Source organism: Thalassophryne amazonica, chromosome 1, assembly GCF_902500255.1.
Source record: "Thalassophryne amazonica chromosome 1, fThaAma1.1, whole genome shotgun sequence".
In the NCBI taxonomy this organism is placed as follows: domain Eukaryota; kingdom Metazoa; phylum Chordata; class Actinopteri; order Batrachoidiformes; family Batrachoididae; genus Thalassophryne; species Thalassophryne amazonica.
Genome location: NC_047103.1, coordinates 6,351,583 through 6,369,238, shown reverse-complemented (window position 1 = coordinate 6,369,238; position 17,656 = coordinate 6,351,583). Strand labels below are relative to the sequence as shown.

At 42.3% G+C, this 17,656-nt stretch overlaps 1 protein-coding gene and 1 long non-coding RNA gene across 3 annotated transcripts; one reads left to right on the top strand and one right to left on the bottom strand.

Moving 5' to 3' along the window:
* The first annotated feature begins 784 nt into the window (after positions 1 to 784).
* Positions 785 to 16,726, top strand: LOC117527926 (zinc finger protein 420-like). Its single transcript, XM_034190470.1, is given in 3 exon segments — positions 785 to 843; positions 14,863 to 15,714; positions 15,716 to 16,726. Coding segments are annotated over 3 exon segments (1,707 nt in total). The 5' UTR covers positions 785 to 810; the 3' UTR covers positions 16,538 to 16,726.
* Positions 3,713 to 15,868, bottom strand: LOC117530901. Of its 2 annotated transcripts, none has more exons than XR_004566492.1 (3): positions 15,787 to 15,868; positions 4,247 to 4,414; positions 3,713 to 3,742 (listed from the first exon to the last, which is right to left on the bottom strand). It is a non-coding gene; the product is annotated as an uncharacterized LOC117530901 (long non-coding RNA). The 2 variants fall into 2 exon arrangements; XR_004566483.1 differs by lacking the exon at positions 15,787 to 15,868 and adding an exon at positions 15,201 to 15,287.
* Positions 16,727 to 17,656: the final 930 nt, after the last annotated feature.

Below are 17,656 nucleotides of genomic sequence, written 5' to 3'. Positions count from 1 at the left end.
AAATAATGTAGGGACCAATGAAAGCTTACACGGGGGTCAAAAAATAAAACTTACAATTTTGGCAAATTCTGATGCAAATTACTTGTTGAGCTGATAACAAAGCACAACAAATAGGGCAAACTATTCCTTAAAAAATTGCATTTGCACAACCAAATATTTGAATCACTTTTTAATCAGAATTGGAGCAACTTTAACTTTTGACCTTTGTAGAAACTTAAACTGACTTTTGCTATAATTTTATCTGTTCTTACCCCATAACATTCAGTCATAGATCATCCAAACTACACATTTTTGGAAAATTTATGATCTGATAAGTAATCTGTTTTACTTTTGAATATGACTGGAGCACTTTTAAATAATGACCCCTGTGTAATGACCTAGTGTAGTGACCTCAACCTGTTTATTGCTGTCACCCTAATGGCCACCATACATTTATGTAGGTTATAGAATGCTCACTGATAACTGGCTGAACACCTCCTCCAGCTTTTTCTTCTTGGGCGGGAGGACAGAATACTACTAATAATAATTTTAGGTGGTACTGAACTACAGTCTGCTCTTTTTCTCACTTTTTGTTAAGTTATGACAATTTTTTTTTAAATAAAGATACTGTTGAAATGAATTATTTTTTGTCAAAGAATAAAAGAAAAGCTGCTTTCAATTCACCCAATTTGTCCTAAAAATTATTTAACCGTTAATGTGACACTTACATGAATGTGACATGAATTTAAGTTATGTACCTTGAGATTCAGTGGGTTGTTTCTGTCGGACCTTTTATACAGACGGAATAACCGGACGTGCTGCCTCATAAAAATGTCCGTCGATGATTCAAAGTTGATTTTGGAGGTAAAATGAGTTTTTGAAAAATTATTGGTACCTTTTAAAAATATTATTAGTCGTGTGTTTTAAAGTAAGCAGTTGGTCTGCTCACTGTGTTGTTAATGGAGTATTCTGAGTCGTTCTTCTGGTCATTTAGCTTCGTTAGCTTAGCTTAAGGTAAACCTGGAATTTTACAGCAGTTACTTTAATCATAATTCGAAGCAGTATGTGGACAGTAAGTACTTAGAGGCCATACCATGGCACATAAAAACACTTCCTGACGCAAACTTGGAAAAAAAAATTCCTGCGGGGGCGTTTCTAAGCTGCCAGCAAGCAGAAAATTAATCACCTATTTTAAGTGCTGAAAGTCTTTTCTGTAATTATTTTATTAGTCACAATGGGCCCAGCATTCTCACTACAAAAATAAACCCCAATAATGATCCCTCAAGACCTGCGCGACTGAACTTCTACAACGTATCTTCAACCTTTGTCTGCAGCTAGGGAGAGTGCCCACCCTGTAGAAGACTTCAAGCATTGTTCCAGTTCCTAAGAACCGTCCCAGTGAGCTGAATACCTTCCAACCAGTGGCACTCGCGTTGCACCTGATGAAGACGTTGGAGCGGCACTTCCTCGACTTCCTCAAACCCCCGGTGCAATACGCACAAGACTGTCTGTAGTTTGCATATAGGGCAGCTGCTGTGTGGAGGATGCTGCTCCACACAGCATCCTGCTACACCGAGTCGACTCACCTGGATACGGGAAATGGCACAGTGAGGATTCTCTTCTTGGACCTCTCAAGTGCCTTCAACACCATCCAGCCCCTTGTGCTCCAGGACAAACTGAACAAGATGTGAGTGGATGCCTGCTGGGTCAGTTGGATCTCCAGCTACTTCACTGACAGGCCGCAGTATGTCAGGCCGAGCAACACCACGTCTGACACCATGATCAGCAGCACTGGGGCACCCCAAAGCACAGTGCTGGCCCCTCTTCTTTTCACCCTGTACACCTCTGACTTCTGCTACAACTCTGAGCTGGGTCACATCCAAAAGTTTGAAGATGACATAGCTATTGTTGGATGCATCAGGGATGACAGAGAGGAGGAGTACAGGAGCCCAGTGAAGAACTTTGCTGCCTGATGCCACACAAACCATCTACAGCTCAACACCTCAAAGACAAAGGAGCTAGTAATTTACTTTGGGAAGTCAAGACCAAGTCTGTGACCAGTTCTGATTGAGGAAGCTGAGGTGGAGGCTATCAGTTCTGACAGGTACCTCCAGCTGTCGCTGTACAGCAAACTGGACTGGACAGCCCACACGAACCACTTGTACAATAAGGGACAGAGCAGGCTGTACTTTCTGAGGAGGTTGGGGTCATTTAACATCTGCAGGAAACTCTTGTGGATGTTCTACCAGTCCGTAGTAGCCAGCATCCTCTTTTAAACCGTGGTGTGCTGGAGCAGCAGCACATCCAAGAAGGACACATCCAGGCTGAACAAACTGATCGGTTGGGCTGGCTCTGTGGTTGATATGAAGCTGGACTCTGGTGACGGTGGCAGAGAAGAGAACACTGGACAAACTGCTCAGGCCATCAGACTGTACAACTCCTCACTCAGGGGGAGGAGGAGAAGAGGAACAGTAGTAGCCAGTAAATCAATATGTCTGGTATTTATATTGTGTATTTATATTTGTAAACTTGTAAACTAAAATTTGTAAATGTGTTTTTCTTTTTTACTTTCACTTTTGATGCTCTCTGTAGTTCTTACCCTGTGTGCTCCTACACAATGCTGCTGGAGCTTCAGTTTCCCCAAGGGAGTCTTCCCAAGGGATCAGTAAAGTTCTGCTGTGAATGCTGATGTTATCATCAGCAGTGCTTCCACAGTGCCGCCAGCAGCTTTTGTTTAAAATGCATCAGTGTGTTGCATCTTGGTACACTATTCTCTCTGTGGGGAATGGGGTGGAGGGTCCTATTGACTACACAGTGCCCCCTGCTGGCCTCTGTCACACTCACTCCCATCTGGATCATGGCACCAATGTAGTGGTTGTACTCTCTCATCTGTGTTGTGTTGTCTGTTTGGCTCCTCCCACTCACTCCCCTGGAGACACAAACTCACAATCTCCAGCTTGGCAGGTGGACTCTCTAACCAGAAGGCAAAAACCCAGGTCTCTGGCCAGTGAATCCTTTTAGCTGTTGGGGAGTGAGGATTACAGACTCCTACTGCACAGCGACTCCTGCTGGTCTCTGTCACAGTTGCAGAGATAAAAGCAATACATGGGAGGAGTTTTACAGAAGCTGGGATAACCCACCTCTGCAAGAAGCAGCCCTGGCGATTTCCAACATATGGTCACAGCTTGAGGTTTCTCTGGGAAATATATATGCAGTGGTAGAAAAACTAAAAATTTCCTGTGTCACTTTTTCATTAATTAGATGAATAAATAGCTTAATTATCAAACACTTGACATTTCAAAAATATTCAGTGATCATTGTCCTTTTCAATAACTCAGGAATTGTTCATCCATGAATTCTGTCAGTTTCCTAAATGTTTTATGAAGTTCCCAGCTGCCCCCGGTATAGAAACTTGGAGGCTGTGATTTATCACTTCTATGTAGTTTAATCCATGTGACTGTTTGCACGACTTGCACATCACATCTTTTTGTGTTTTTGTGGCACTGCAGGAACAGAACAAGACAAATGGAAACAGACTTCAGCCCTTTGCTCAGATTAATGAGGTTCACCCAAAACCAGGACGGGCCCACAAACGGTACAAGTCTTACCAGCATGGAAAAACTTTCAGCCAGTTATCTCATATAAAACACCACCAGCTCATCCATGATGAGGAAAAACCACACACCAGTGACCAGTGTGGCAGTGCTTTTAGTCAGTCATCTAATCTAAAACATCTTATTGACAGTGAGAAAAAAGCATTCACCTGTGACCAATGTGGGAAATATTTTAGCCGAATCTATACCCTGCAAAATCACCAACGCATCCACAGTGGAGAGAAACCATACACCTGTGACCAGTGTGAGAAATCTTTCAGCCAGATAAATACCCTGAAAATTCACCAACGCATCCACAGTGGAGAGAAACCGTACACCTGTGACCAGTGTGGGAAATCTTTCAGCCAGTTTTCGAGCCTACAACAACACCAGCGCATCCACAGCAGAGAGAAACCATATATCTGTGACCAATGTGGAGAACCTTTCTGCCATTTATCAAGCCTACAAATGCACAAACTCCTCCACAGTGGAGAGAAACCGTACATCTGTGAACAATGTGGAAGAACGTTCGGCCAGTCGTCAACCTTAAAAACACACCAACGCATCCACAGTGGAGAGAAACCATACACCTGTGACCAATGTGGGAAATCTTTCAGCCAGTTATCTACCCTACAACAACACCAACGCATCCACACTGGAGAGAAACCATACACCTGTGACCAATGTGGGAAATATTTCAGCCAGTTATCGAGCCTAAAACAGCACCAACGCATTCACAGTGGAGAGAAACCGTACACCTGTGACCGATGTGGGAAATCTTTCAGCCAGTTAAATACCCTGCAAATTCACCAACGCATCCACAGTGGAGAGAAACCATACACCTGTGACCAATGTGGGAAAACTTTCAACCAGTTAAATACCCTGCAAATTCACCAACGCATCCACAGTGGAGAGAAACCATACACCTGTGACCAATGTGGGAAATCTTTCAGCCATTTAAATACCCTGCAAATTCACCAACGCATCCACAGTGGAGAGAAACCATACACCTGTGACCAATGTGGGAAATCTTTCAGCCAGTTATCGAGCCTAAAACAGCACCAACGCATTCACAGTGGAGAGAAACCGTACACCTGTGACCGATGTGAGGAATCTTTCTGCCATTTATCGAGCCTACAAATGCACAAACGCATCCACAGTGGGCAGAAACCATACATCTGTGATCAGTGTGGAAGAACTTTCAGCCAGTTATCAACCTTAAAAACACACCAACACATCCACAGTGGAGAGAAACCATACACCTGTGACCAGTGTGGGAAATCTTTCAGTCAGTCGTCTGCCCGACAAAAACACCAACGCATTCACAGTGAAAATAAAGTTTACGCCTGTGAAGAATGTCAGAAGAGTTTCAGCCGCATGAAGTGGTACTTAAAACACAAACAGATCCATATGGGAGACAAACCATAGTGGTCAAATCAAATCACTTTTATTTATGTAGCACCAAATCACAACAAACAGTTGCCCCAAGGCGCTTTATATTGTAAGGCAAGGCCATACAATAATTACGGAAAAACCCCAACGGTCAAAACGACCCCCTGTGAGCAAGCACTTGGCGACAGTGGGAAGGAAAAACTCCCTTTTAACAGGAAGAAACCTTCAGCAGAACCAGGCTCAGGGAGGGGCAGTCTTCTGCTGGGACTGGTTGGGGCTGAGGGAGAGAACCAGGAAAAAGACATGCTGTGGATGAGAGCAGAGATCAATCACTAATGATTAAATGCAGAGTGGTGCATACAGAGCAAAAAGAAAAAGAAACACTCCGTGCATCATGGGAACCCCCCAGCAGTCTAAGTCTATAGCAGCATAACTAAGGGATGGTTCAGGGTCACCTGATCCAGCCCTAACTATAAGCTTTAGCAAAAAGGAAAGTTTTAAGCCTAATCTTAAAAGAAGAGAGGGTGTCTGTCTCCCTGATCTGAATTGGGAGCTGGTTCCACAGGAGAGGAGCCTGAAAGCTGAAGGCTCTGCCTCCCATTCTACTCTTACAAACCCTAGGAACTACAAGTAAGCCTGCAGTCTGAGAGCGAAGCGCTCTATTGGGGTGATATGGTACTACGAGGTCCCTAAGATAAGATCAATCAATCAATCAATTTTTTTTTTTATATAGCGCCAAATCACAACAAACAGTTGCCCCAAGGCGCTTTATATTGTAAGGCAAGGCCATGCAATAATTATGTAAAACCCCAACGGTCAAAACGACCCCCTGTGAGCAAGCACTTGGCTACAGTGGGAAGGAAAAACTCCCTTTTAACAGGAAGAAACCTCCAGCAGAACCAGGCTCAGGGAGGGGCAGTCTTCTGCTGGGACTGGTTGGGGCTGAGGGAGAGAACCAGGAAAAAGACATGCTGTGGAGGGGAGCAGAGATCGATCACTAATGATTAAATGCAGAGTGGTGCATACAGAGCAAAAAGAGAAAGAAACAGTGCATCATGGGAACCCCCCAGCAGTCTACGTCTATAGCAGCATAACTAAGGGATGGTTCAGGGTCACCTGATCCAGCCCTAACTATAAGCTTTAGCAAAAAGGAAAGTTTTAAGCCTAATCTTAAAAGTAGAGAGGGTGTCTGTCTCCCTGATCTGAATTGGGAGCTGGTTCCACAGGAGAGGAGCCTGAAAGCTGAAGGCTCTGCCTCCCATTCTACTCTTACAAACCCTAGGAACTACAAGTAAGCCTGCAGTCTGAGAGCGAAGCGCTCTATTGGGGTGATATGGTACTACGAGGTCCCTAAGATAAGATGGGACCTGATTATTCAAAACCTTATAAGTAAGAAGAAGAATTTTAAATTCTATTCTAGAATTAACAGGAAGCCAATGAAGAGAGGCCAAAATGGGTGAGATATGCTCTCTCCTTCTAGTCCCCGTCAGTACTCTAGCTGCAGCATTTTGAATTAACTGAAGGCTTTTTAGGGAACTTTTAGGACAACCTGATAATAATGAATTACAATAGTCCAGCCTAGAGGAAATAAATGCATGAATTAGTTTTTCAGCATCACTCTGAGACAAGACCTTTCTAATTTTAGAGATAATGCAAGTAGTCCTACATATTTGTTTAATATGCGCATTGAATGACATATCCTGGTCAAGTTGTACAGATCCTGAGGTTCACCAGTCGGTGCTTATCCCCAGATTCCATGGCATGAAATGGATGAGCGTCTGACTCCCCATGGATGGAACACCAGTCTGACTCGGGTTACTTCCCCAGCAGACGTTGGTAACCAGCTGGGTGGACTGAGACAAAGCAGATGAAGTGTTTTAATCTAAGAACACAGACAGTTTTGATGATAACACAGGTTAATAAACAACTGGGTCTAGCCTCATTTTATTAAGACCTCCAGAAAGAAATGTATGACAGTCATTCTGGAGAGGTAGCTGTAGTCAAGTAATTCAACCCCAAATCAGAATCATTAAAATTAGTATTTGATCATAATTATTCAAATGAAAATAATTAAAAAAAATTAATTTGTGTGTAAATTAATCTAGAATATATAACATTTACACTTTCTGAAATAAGTGACAAAAATATTTAACTTTTTCATAATGTTATTTTTTCAGACACACCTGTACATCCATTCCTGTGTTTAAGGCTGCAACAGATTTAAAAAAGCTGTGATGTGGGTAATTTAAAAGTACTTAACTTCAACTTTAACTTCATATAGCAGCCAAATAATGTAGGGGCCAATGAAGGCTTACACAGGGGTCAAAAAATAAAACTTACAATTTTGGCAAATTGTGATGTAAATTACTTGTTGAGTTGATCAGATTTTTAAAAAGTAAAATCATTCTTCAAAGTAATGGATTCTATTCCATATGACCCAAAACATGATGATAAAGCACAACAGATGGTGCAAACTATTAAAAAAAAAATTGTATTTGCACAACCAAATATTTGAATCACATTTTATCAAAACTGGAGCAGCTTTAACTTTTGACGTTTGTACAAATTGAAACTGACCATTGCCATAATTTTATCTGTTCATAACATTCACTCATAGATCATCCAAACTATACCTTTTTGGCATATTTATCTGTTTTACTTTTAAATATGACTGGAGCATTTTTAAATGTTGACCCCTGTGTTATTCTTTAATGACCCCGACCTGTTTATTGCTGTCACCCTGATGGCCACCATACATTTTATGTAGGTTGTAGAATACTCGGTTTGGATTAATGCATTTTAGGTGGTACTGAACTACCTACCTGTTCTATTACACACAACTATAAGAAGAGTATTTAAGAATTAACTTTTTCTCACTTTTTGTAAGTTATGACACAATATTGTTTTATAAAGACACTGTTGAAGTGAATTGTTTTGTCAACAAATAAAGGAAAACCTGCTTTTCAATTCACAGTTTGTCCTAAAAATGATTTAACTGTTAATGTGACACTTTTCACGAATTTATTAAAGTTATAAACCTTGAGGTTTTTCAGCGTGTTGTTGTTTCTGTCGGATCTTTTATACGGATGGAATAACCGGACGTGCTGCGCCTCATAAAAATGTCTGTCGATGAATCAAAGTTGATTTTGGAGGTAAAAATTATTTTTTTAAGTTATTGGTACCTTATAGAAATATTATTAATTGTGTGTTTTAAAGTAAACTGTTGGCCTTCTCACTTTAATGGAGTATATATATTTTTACGATCACTTCGCTTCTTTAGCTTAGCTTAAGATAAAACTAATTTTACAGTGTTAGATATATTTGTGTGTTAAACTTGTTTTGTTTTCTTTGCTATTTGTTTTGGTATTAAGTAATTATTTTACTTAAAGATTGTATACTTAGTTTGATATACTTTTAGTCTGTTATTTCTCTAAATGTGCATGTCGAACTGGGTTGAACCAGTTTTGGACACTCTCACGAGCGCCACTAGCTTAGCTTATAGCAAGCTAAAAGTGGACGCTCTCACTATCCGAGCTTCTAGCCAGTTTCTGTGTATTCTGTGTTAGTACGCGGTCGACGTGCTTGTGGAATAACTATTCATGTGAGATAAAAGAGTATATCATCAAAATCAATTCTGAAATTTATCAGTAATAAAATTATAAAGATAACTGAAATTTTAAGAGTGGCCGTAAATATTTAAGAAACTTAAAGTTTATGAGCAACTTCACCTGTTATGGCTCAAACACACTGTAAACATTGACATAATGGAGTTTGATGCGGAAGAGTTCAGAAAGATACGATTGGCATGGTTTTATGACCATTTACAGTTGGCGATGAAAGACCTGGGTGTTAACTTCGTGTTACAATCAGAACGAGAAGCTGCACTGAAAGAGATCCATCTGGGTAGAGACACATTCTGTGTGTTGTCGCTCCAACGAGAGCGGCATGCTGAGGAGTGGAGCGATAGTAGTCTGGCGAGCTCAATCTGTGGGCGAGCTATCCCACAATGCCAAAATAGGAGAGATGTTGCTCCCACAAGAGCGGCACGCTGAGCAGGGTGCCAGTTTGGTTACAATATAAACTAGGACTGAAAGCAGTCATATACGGACCCTCGTGTCAGGGCCACCGCGATTTCTGTTCAGGGGTGACCCTCATCACACGTGAAGTTTCAAGTCAATCAGACAAAGCATGAAGGAGTTATAACTTGATGTTCCATGGCGAAGGGACAAGATGGCGGCGCCGTAGCGGCCACACCCTTCGACATAGAAAAAAGGTTTTGATAACTTTTGATCAGTATAGTCTCTGGATGATCTGAAAGAAATTTGAAGTGCATTCGACGAAATCCCTAGGAGGAATTCGTTCAAATACAACGTGTGAAAATCATGCCAAAATTACATGAAAAATGAAAATGGCTGACTTCCTGTTTGAAGTAGACCAATGGTGCAAGAGACTTTTTTGTACGTCTATGCAAGTTACACAGGTGTACCAATTTTTATCCCCCTACTGCAAACAAAAAAAAAAAACCTATGGGGAGGGGTTTTGAAATATGCAAGGGGGCGCTATTGAGGTATTTTGCACTGCCTATGTGCGACACCCCTATGACCCGTAAGAGGTTGTCATGCTTGACCTGTGTATCAATTTTCATGATGATATGACAAAATTGAAGCCATTAAAAGGAAGAACATAATTTCATAGCGAAGGGTCGATATTCGGCACACCACCCCACGGATGTCATTACTCGTAGCTTCACGGCGATCATTACATACGTTCACCAACTTGTTCTGCATGTTTTAGAAGTGGAATGAAGTTGATGGGGTTAACTATGTGACATCAGTACTTGTTAAAGTATAAATAGGACATTTCCTGTTCCCATCGGGGCGCTATGACTTGGGTAGGAAGTTAATATATGGCAATATTCAGGGCGGAGCCCTGATTATGTCCAGCAACTTTGAACACTCTACAATGAAGCATGTGGGCGTGACAGCCATTTGAAGTGAAACAGAATGCTCCAAAATGCTTGCCAAAGTTTGACGAACCCTAGTCGTCACGCCTTTTGACCTACAGGAATTCTTTTGATAACTTTTGATCAGCATGGGGTCATGTTGATGTGTACCATATTTGAAGACAATTGGATGAAATCCCTAGGATGGGTTCGCTCAAATGTAAGTAGTGGAAATTGCCAAAAATGGCAAAAAATTACCTCAAAATCAAAACTTAAAATCAAAATGACAGACTTCATGACGACACTTCACCATGATGTTAAAAGACTTTTTTGTGTGTCCCAGCATGATAAATATGTGTACCAAATTTTGTGAGGCTACGACATAAAAACCCCAATGGGGAGGGTTTTTTGAACATTTGTAAGGGGTGCCATTTCACTGCGAGCATGTGTGCGACCACCAAAATATCGACTTTTGGATGTTTCCGGACAATTTTGCGAAGTTTGGTAAGTTTTTGAGCATGGGAAAGGCTAAAGTTTCGGCTTGAAAAGTGTGAAAAATAATAAATAAATAATAAACAGCACAATTACAATAGGGTCCTCATAGGACTTTGTCCTACTCGGGCCCTAATCATATGTCCCGTTATTGCGTGGGTCATGGGCAGGGGGTTGGGACATCCCCTGAATGTCCACGGGGACATTTTCCGGGATTTTCCGAAATAAGTTCCACTTTTGTTACGCACATGTTGTGCTATATAAAAACTGTTTGTGTTCCGGGTTCTGAACGGATGGATCTCCTGCGTCAGAGAAATTCTTCGAAATCCAGACCTGATTTTCCACTGTGACTTTCAATAAGTGTAAAATAGTTTGAGTTTGTAATTTGTGAGTGACAGTATTACAGTAATTATAATTATGAAGTGCTTTGAGAGAGTGGTACTGGCCCACATTCAGAGCAGTATACGGGATACTACTGATCCCTTGCAGTATGCCTACAGGCACAGTAGGTCCACCTGCGATGCCATCGCAGCCGCTCTTCACATTTGCCTGTCTCACTTGGAAAATAAAGACTTCTATGTCAGGATACTCTTTATTGACTATAGTTCTGCTTTTAACACGGTTGTCCCCTGCAAACTCACTCACAAATTGTCAGGACTTGAACTTCATCCCACCCTTTGTGACTGGCTCCTGGATTTCCTGACCAGCAAGCCTCAGTCTATCAGGATTGGGAACAGGACTTCAGCCAGCATCACCACCAACAGTGGAGCCCCACAGGGCTGTGTCCTTAGCCCTATTCTCTACACCTTGTTCACCCATGACTGTGTCGCCTCCCATCACGCACAACACCATCCTGAAGTTTGCTGATGACACCGCAGAGAGAGAATGTATCACTGGCGGCGACGAAGCGGCCTACAGGAGGGAGGTGGACAGTCTGGTGACATGGTGTGGGGACAACAACCTCACTGTTGACACAGACAAGACCAAGGAGATGATAGTGGACATGACAAAGAAGAGTGGACCTTATCAGCCACTATTTATCCGAAACCTTGAAGTGGAGAGGGTGAGCAGCTTTAAATATTTGGGGGTCCAGTGAGGTCATCCCGTGATGACCTCACTTGGACACTGAACACCACACAGGTGGTGAGGAGGGCTCAGCAGCGGCTGTACTTTCTGAGGAGGCTGAGGAAATTCAACATGTCACCCAAGAACCTTGCCAACTTCTACAGCTGCATTATTGAGTCTGTCCTCACCACCTGCATCACTGTGTGGTACAGCAGCTCAACTGTGAAGGACTGCAAATGCCTGCAGAGAGTGGTAAAAACTACGTCTAAGATCATCAGAACACCACAACTCTCTCTGCAGAGCATTTCCCACCGCAGAGCCCACAGGAGAGCTGCCTCCATTATCAGAGACTCTACACACCCCCAGCATGTACTGTTCTCACTTCTCCCATCAGGCCGGAGATACAGGCGTGTGAGATGCAGGACCACCAGATTCAAGAACTCTTACTTTTTCCCCCCGTGGCTATCAGACTGTTAAACAGTTGTTCTGAGAGCTCCCCACTTTAAAGAATGAGCACTATTGATATAGTGAGATTTCCTGATTATGATTATTTTATTCCACTGCACAGAATACTTTGCACAGGTTTATAATTAGCAAATGCAGTGTACCGCACATTTATGCACATTGCTTATTTATCTTTCATTTGCATATTTTATCCTGAGGTTTAAACTTAGATTTATTTTATTGATATTGCTTTTCTTTCTTTTTTTTGGCATTCAGTGTAGGGTGGCAAAGTAAGAATTTCATTGTGCAGGGAAATGTGTTTCTTTACTGTGCATATGACAGTAAAGCTTGAGTGAGTGAGGGAGTGAGTGAGAGCAGTGGAAGTGTAACAACAGCAGTTACTTTAGTCATAATTCAGAGCTGTTTGTGGACAGTAAACGCTTAAAGCCCATACCAGGGCACATAAAAACACTGCCTCCCCGAACACACACACACACAGGGTTAATTTACATTGACGGCACTGCACTGAGATAATAAGTAGCTTTATGCTAATTTATGTTGCAGGTCTTGTTTGCAACTTGACCTTTAAAACCAGTTATGAAATTGTCATGTGTCATTTATTTGAGGAAATGTTGCATCTGTCCAAAGTTTCTTTTCCAAATAATTATCTAGTGGAATATTAAATCTAGATCTCCAGCTGAGCCCACAGGACTCAAAGTCTGATCAAAGGTTTTCCTTCCCACATAAAATCTGTTATTGAGCTATTCCTAAGTTCTTAATGCATTCAGACTTCTGTTTCACTGTCAAATCCCTGACTGCTCTGTTAAATCCTGTCTGTGAACATCATGGACAGTTTTGGGGACAAGGGACCAGAGGTGGGTAATCCCAGTTTCTGTGAGTAAAAGTCTTGCCACATGTTTGTTCCATCCACCAACTAAACCAGCTGGGTCAATTCATTTCATTTACAGTGACGAAAATATTAAAAAAAAAATCATACATTGTGATTTCCGGATTTTTTTTTTTTATTTTTTATTATGTCTCTCACAGTGGATATGCACCTAAGATGAAAATTTCAGACCCCCCCCATGATTTCTAAGTGGGAGAACTTGCAAAATCGCAGGGTGTTCAAATACTTATTTTCCTCACTGTATATAACACCAAATCACTGATTGTAATTGGTTCAACTTTTGAGGCAGGTGGACGAGCTAATCAGTGAAATCACCTGTTTTTGTTGTGTAGCGGCTTGCTCTGTGATGTGTTGTAATTTTTTACTCCACCCACTTGCTCCTCTCAGGACGCACACTTATGATCTTCAGCATAGGATGCAGATGCTCTGACAAGTTGGTTAAAATGCAGGCTCTGGCCTGAGTGGCCCGAGTATCCTTTGGCTGTCGGGCAAAGAGAATGTAGTCAAGGAATGTAGCAGCAACACTGAGTAGAATGCCCCAATACTCCCATGGCTTCATTCTGTCGCTGTCATGTTGGACTGTTTCTAAACTCGTCAGGCCCACCCAGTCTGCGGTCAGACCACATGATGTATCTGACGAAAGAAGCCAAGATCACTGCAACTGTTGCAGAGATGAACTTTTTTGTCTTTTCCTCATATTTTGAATAAGTACATTAATACATGGGCAGCCTGAACACATTCATAACATATAATGAGGTCTCAATGCCACAGTCAAACTAAACTGAGTTTTCCGTGCCCGAATATCTATCTGTGGTACAAATTTGGTGAGAATCCGTGAAGTAGTTTTTGACGTAATCTTTCAAAGCGTATATAAAGTGAAACTTGATCCAGAATCTCGATCCGGATCCGGATCAACTCCAAAATTTTATGGGTTCTTCCTTGGCCTAATATCTATCTGTGGTGAAAGTTTTGTCAAAATCTGTTCAGTAGTTTTGATGGAATCCTGCTAAAAGTGACAGACAGACAAACACAGGTGATTTTATTATGTCCTTGGTGGATGTAATTACATTGGTATGAATGCTGACGTTCTCATCAGCAGTCCAGTGCTTCCACAGAGCCGCCAGTGCCTATTGTCTAAAATGTATCAGACTGTTGTCTGTTAGTGCTATCTTCTCTGTTTGTGTGTGTGTGTGGGTGTGGGTGGGTGTGGGTGGGTGGGGGGGTTATTGACTACTGTATGCATGGAACATGTCATGGACCATGTATCATGCTTAGTTACCTTGTTACGGGGTAACATATGTCACATGTCATAGAATCCAGTGGACAATGACCTTGTTTGACCTTTACCAAACATTCAACACAATCACATCTATTCCATTTGTTAATCCTATTAGCTCAACCAATAATTTGCATAATGTTTTACCAAAATTGGAGCAACTTTAACTTTTAACCCCTGTACAAACTGAAACTGACCTTTGTCACCATTTTTGCTGTTTTTACCCCATAATTCCTGATCATTCAGTCATAGAAAGCCCAAACTATACCTTTTGGAATCTTTACAGTCAGACAAATAATGTGGTGTAGTTTTCAAAATGATTTGAGCGTTTTTAATTTTGGTCTTTGTGTAATTCTTCAATTGACCCCTACCTGGCCACCTATTGAAAATTCAAGTGGCGAGTCGGTTTGTTCAAAAGAGTAATGTCTAAGGAGTATTTGTGCCAACTTTGGTGCTTGTATCACCATTTGCAGGATTGTTTCAGTTATATGCTGCACTATTTGTACTTTCTCTCGTCTGTGTTGTGTTGTATGTTTGACTCCTCCCACTCACTCCCCTTGGGACGCTAACTCACGATCTCCAGCAGTGGAGGTGGGTGGACTCTCTAACCAGAAGGCCACAACCCACGGCTCTGGTCAGAGAGTCCTTTTAGCTGTTGGGGAGTGAGGTTTACTGACTTCTATTGCACAGTGACTCCTGCATGTGACTATTTTCCACAACTTGCACATCACATTTTTTGTGTGTGTGTGTGTGTGTTTTTGTGGCACTGCAGGAACACAACAAGACAAATGGAGACAGACTTCAGTTCTTTGCTCAGATTAATGAGGTTCACCCAAAACCAGGAAGCGCCCAAAAACGGTGCAAGTCTTACCAGTGTGGAAAGACTTTCAGGCAGTTATCTCATATAAAACACCACCAGCTCATCCATGATGAGGAAAAACCACACACCAGTGACCAGTGTGACAGTGCTTTTAGTCAGTCATCTCATCTAAAACATCTTATTGACAGTGAGACAAAAACATTCACCTGTGACCAATGTGGGAAATATTTCAGCCGCATCTGTACCCTTCAAATTCACCAAAGCATCCACAGTGGAGATAAACCATACACATGTGACCAATGTGGGAAATCTTTCAACCGGTTAAATACCCTGGAAAGTCACAAACGTATCCACAGTGGAGAGAAACCATACACATGTGACCAATGTGGGAAATCTTTCAACCGGTTAAATACCGTGGAAAGTCACCAACGCATCCACAGTGGGGAGAAACCATACACCTGTGACCAATGTGGGAAATCTTTTAGCCAGTTATCAAGCCTAAAACGCCATCAACACATCTACAGTGGAGAGAAACCGTACACTTGTGACCAGTGTGGGAAGTCTTTCAGTCATTTATCGAGCCTAAAACACCAACACTTCCACAGTGGAGAGAAACCATATGTCTGTGGCCAATGTGGGAAAACTTTCAGGCAGTCATCTGCCAGACAAAAACGCCAACACATCCACAGTGGAGAGAAACCATACACTTGTGACCAATGTGGGAACTCTTTCAACCGGTTAAATACCCTGGAAAGTCACCAATGTATCCACAGTGGAGAGAAACTGTACACCTGTGACCAATGTGGGGAAATGTTTCAGCCAGTTATCGAGCCAACAACAACACCAACGCATCCATAGTGGAGAGAAACCGTACACCTGTGACCAATGTGGGAAATCTTTCAGACAGTTATCGAATCTATAACAACACCAGCGTTATCACAGTGGAGAGAAACCGTACACCTGTGACCAATGTGGGGAATCTTTCTGCCATTTAGCGAGCCTACAAATACACAAACTCATCCACAGTGGAGTGAAACAGTACATCTGTGACCAATGTGGAAGAACTTTCGGCAAGTCATCAACCTTAAAAACACACCAACGCATCCACAGTGGAGAGAAACCATACACCTGTGACCACTGTGGGAAATCTTTCAGTGTGTTATGTACCCTGCAAAATCACCAACGCATCCACAGTGGAGAAAAACCATACACCTGTGACCACTGTGGGAAATCTTTCAGTGTGTTATGTACCCTGCAAAATCACCAACGCATCCACAGTGGAGAAAAACCATACACCTGTGACCAATGTGGGAAATTTTTCAGTCATTTACCTAGCCTAAAATACCACCAACGCATCCACAGTGGAGAGAAACCATACACCTGTGACCAGTGTGGGAAATCTTTTAGCTATTTATCGAGCCTAAAACAACACCAGCACATCCACCGTGGAGAGAAACCGTACATCTGTGGTCAGTGTGGGAAAACGTTCAGTGAGTCATCTGCCAGACAAAAGCACCAACGCATCCACAGTGGAGAGAAACCATACACCTGTGACCAATGTGGGAAATCTTTCAGCCAGTCATCAACCTTAAAAATACACCAACGTGTCCACAGTGAATCAGAATAGCTTTAATTGCCAAGTATCCACAGAATACAAGGAAATTGACTTCGGTTGAGCTGCACTCTCCCTGTACGGCATGTATAAATATGCACTGTTGTTGGTCATTCAGCTGCTCCCGGTTTGTGTTCGGGGTCGCCACAGCGGATACAGCCAGATCCGCATTGGTAATTGGCACAAGTTTTACGCCGGATGCCCTTCCTGACGCAACTCCACTTTTACCTGGAGAAACACACACAGCCACTGGTGTTCCAAAGAGGGCTCCCATCCAAGTACTAACCAGATCCTGCTCTGCTTAGCTTCTGAGATCTGACGGGATCAGGCTGACACAGAGCAGGCCGGCTGCTATGTATAAATATACACTAAACATTCAATAATTCGACACCTCTCCTCTCTGTTGTTACTTTTTATAGCTGTTTCTTTTTTTTTACCCGTTTAATACTTCTGTTCGTTTTTCAGTTGAACTGCTGTGAATTTTAAGTAATTTTTACTCCTGTGTAAAATCTTAGGCGCGGCTAGCATTTTCGCTTGCAGTTAGCTTGAGTTAGCTATTTCTGACCCTTCTCATAATTTTTTCATTTCATTTTTTACACTCCTGTTAGTTAATTAACTGTTTAGTGTATTTTATAGCTGCTGCTTTTTTACCTGTTTAATACTTCTGTTAGTTTTTCAGTGTAACTGCTGTGAATTTTAATTCATTTATCTGCATCTGTGTGAGCCTGAGGAGTGGTTAGCTTATCCATTATTGGTTAGCTTGTGTTTGCTTGGCATTCAACCGTGTCCCTCGGCGCACCCTGTGGGGAGTGCTCCGGGAGTATGGGGTCCGGGGTCCTTTGCTAAGGGCTATCCCATCCCTGTACGACCACAGCAGGAGCTTGGTTCGCATTGCCGGTAGTAAGTCAAACCTGTTTCCAGTGCACGTTGGCCTCCGCCAGGGCTGCCCTTTGTCACCTGTTCTGTTCATTATTTTTATGGACAGAATTTCTAGGCGCAGCCAGGGTGTAGAGGGGGTCTGGTTTGGGAACCACAGAATCTCGTCTCTGCTGTTTGCGGACAATGTGGTTCTGTTGGCTTCGTCAAATCAGGACCTTCAGCATGCACTGGGGCGGTTTGCAGCCGAGAAGCGTC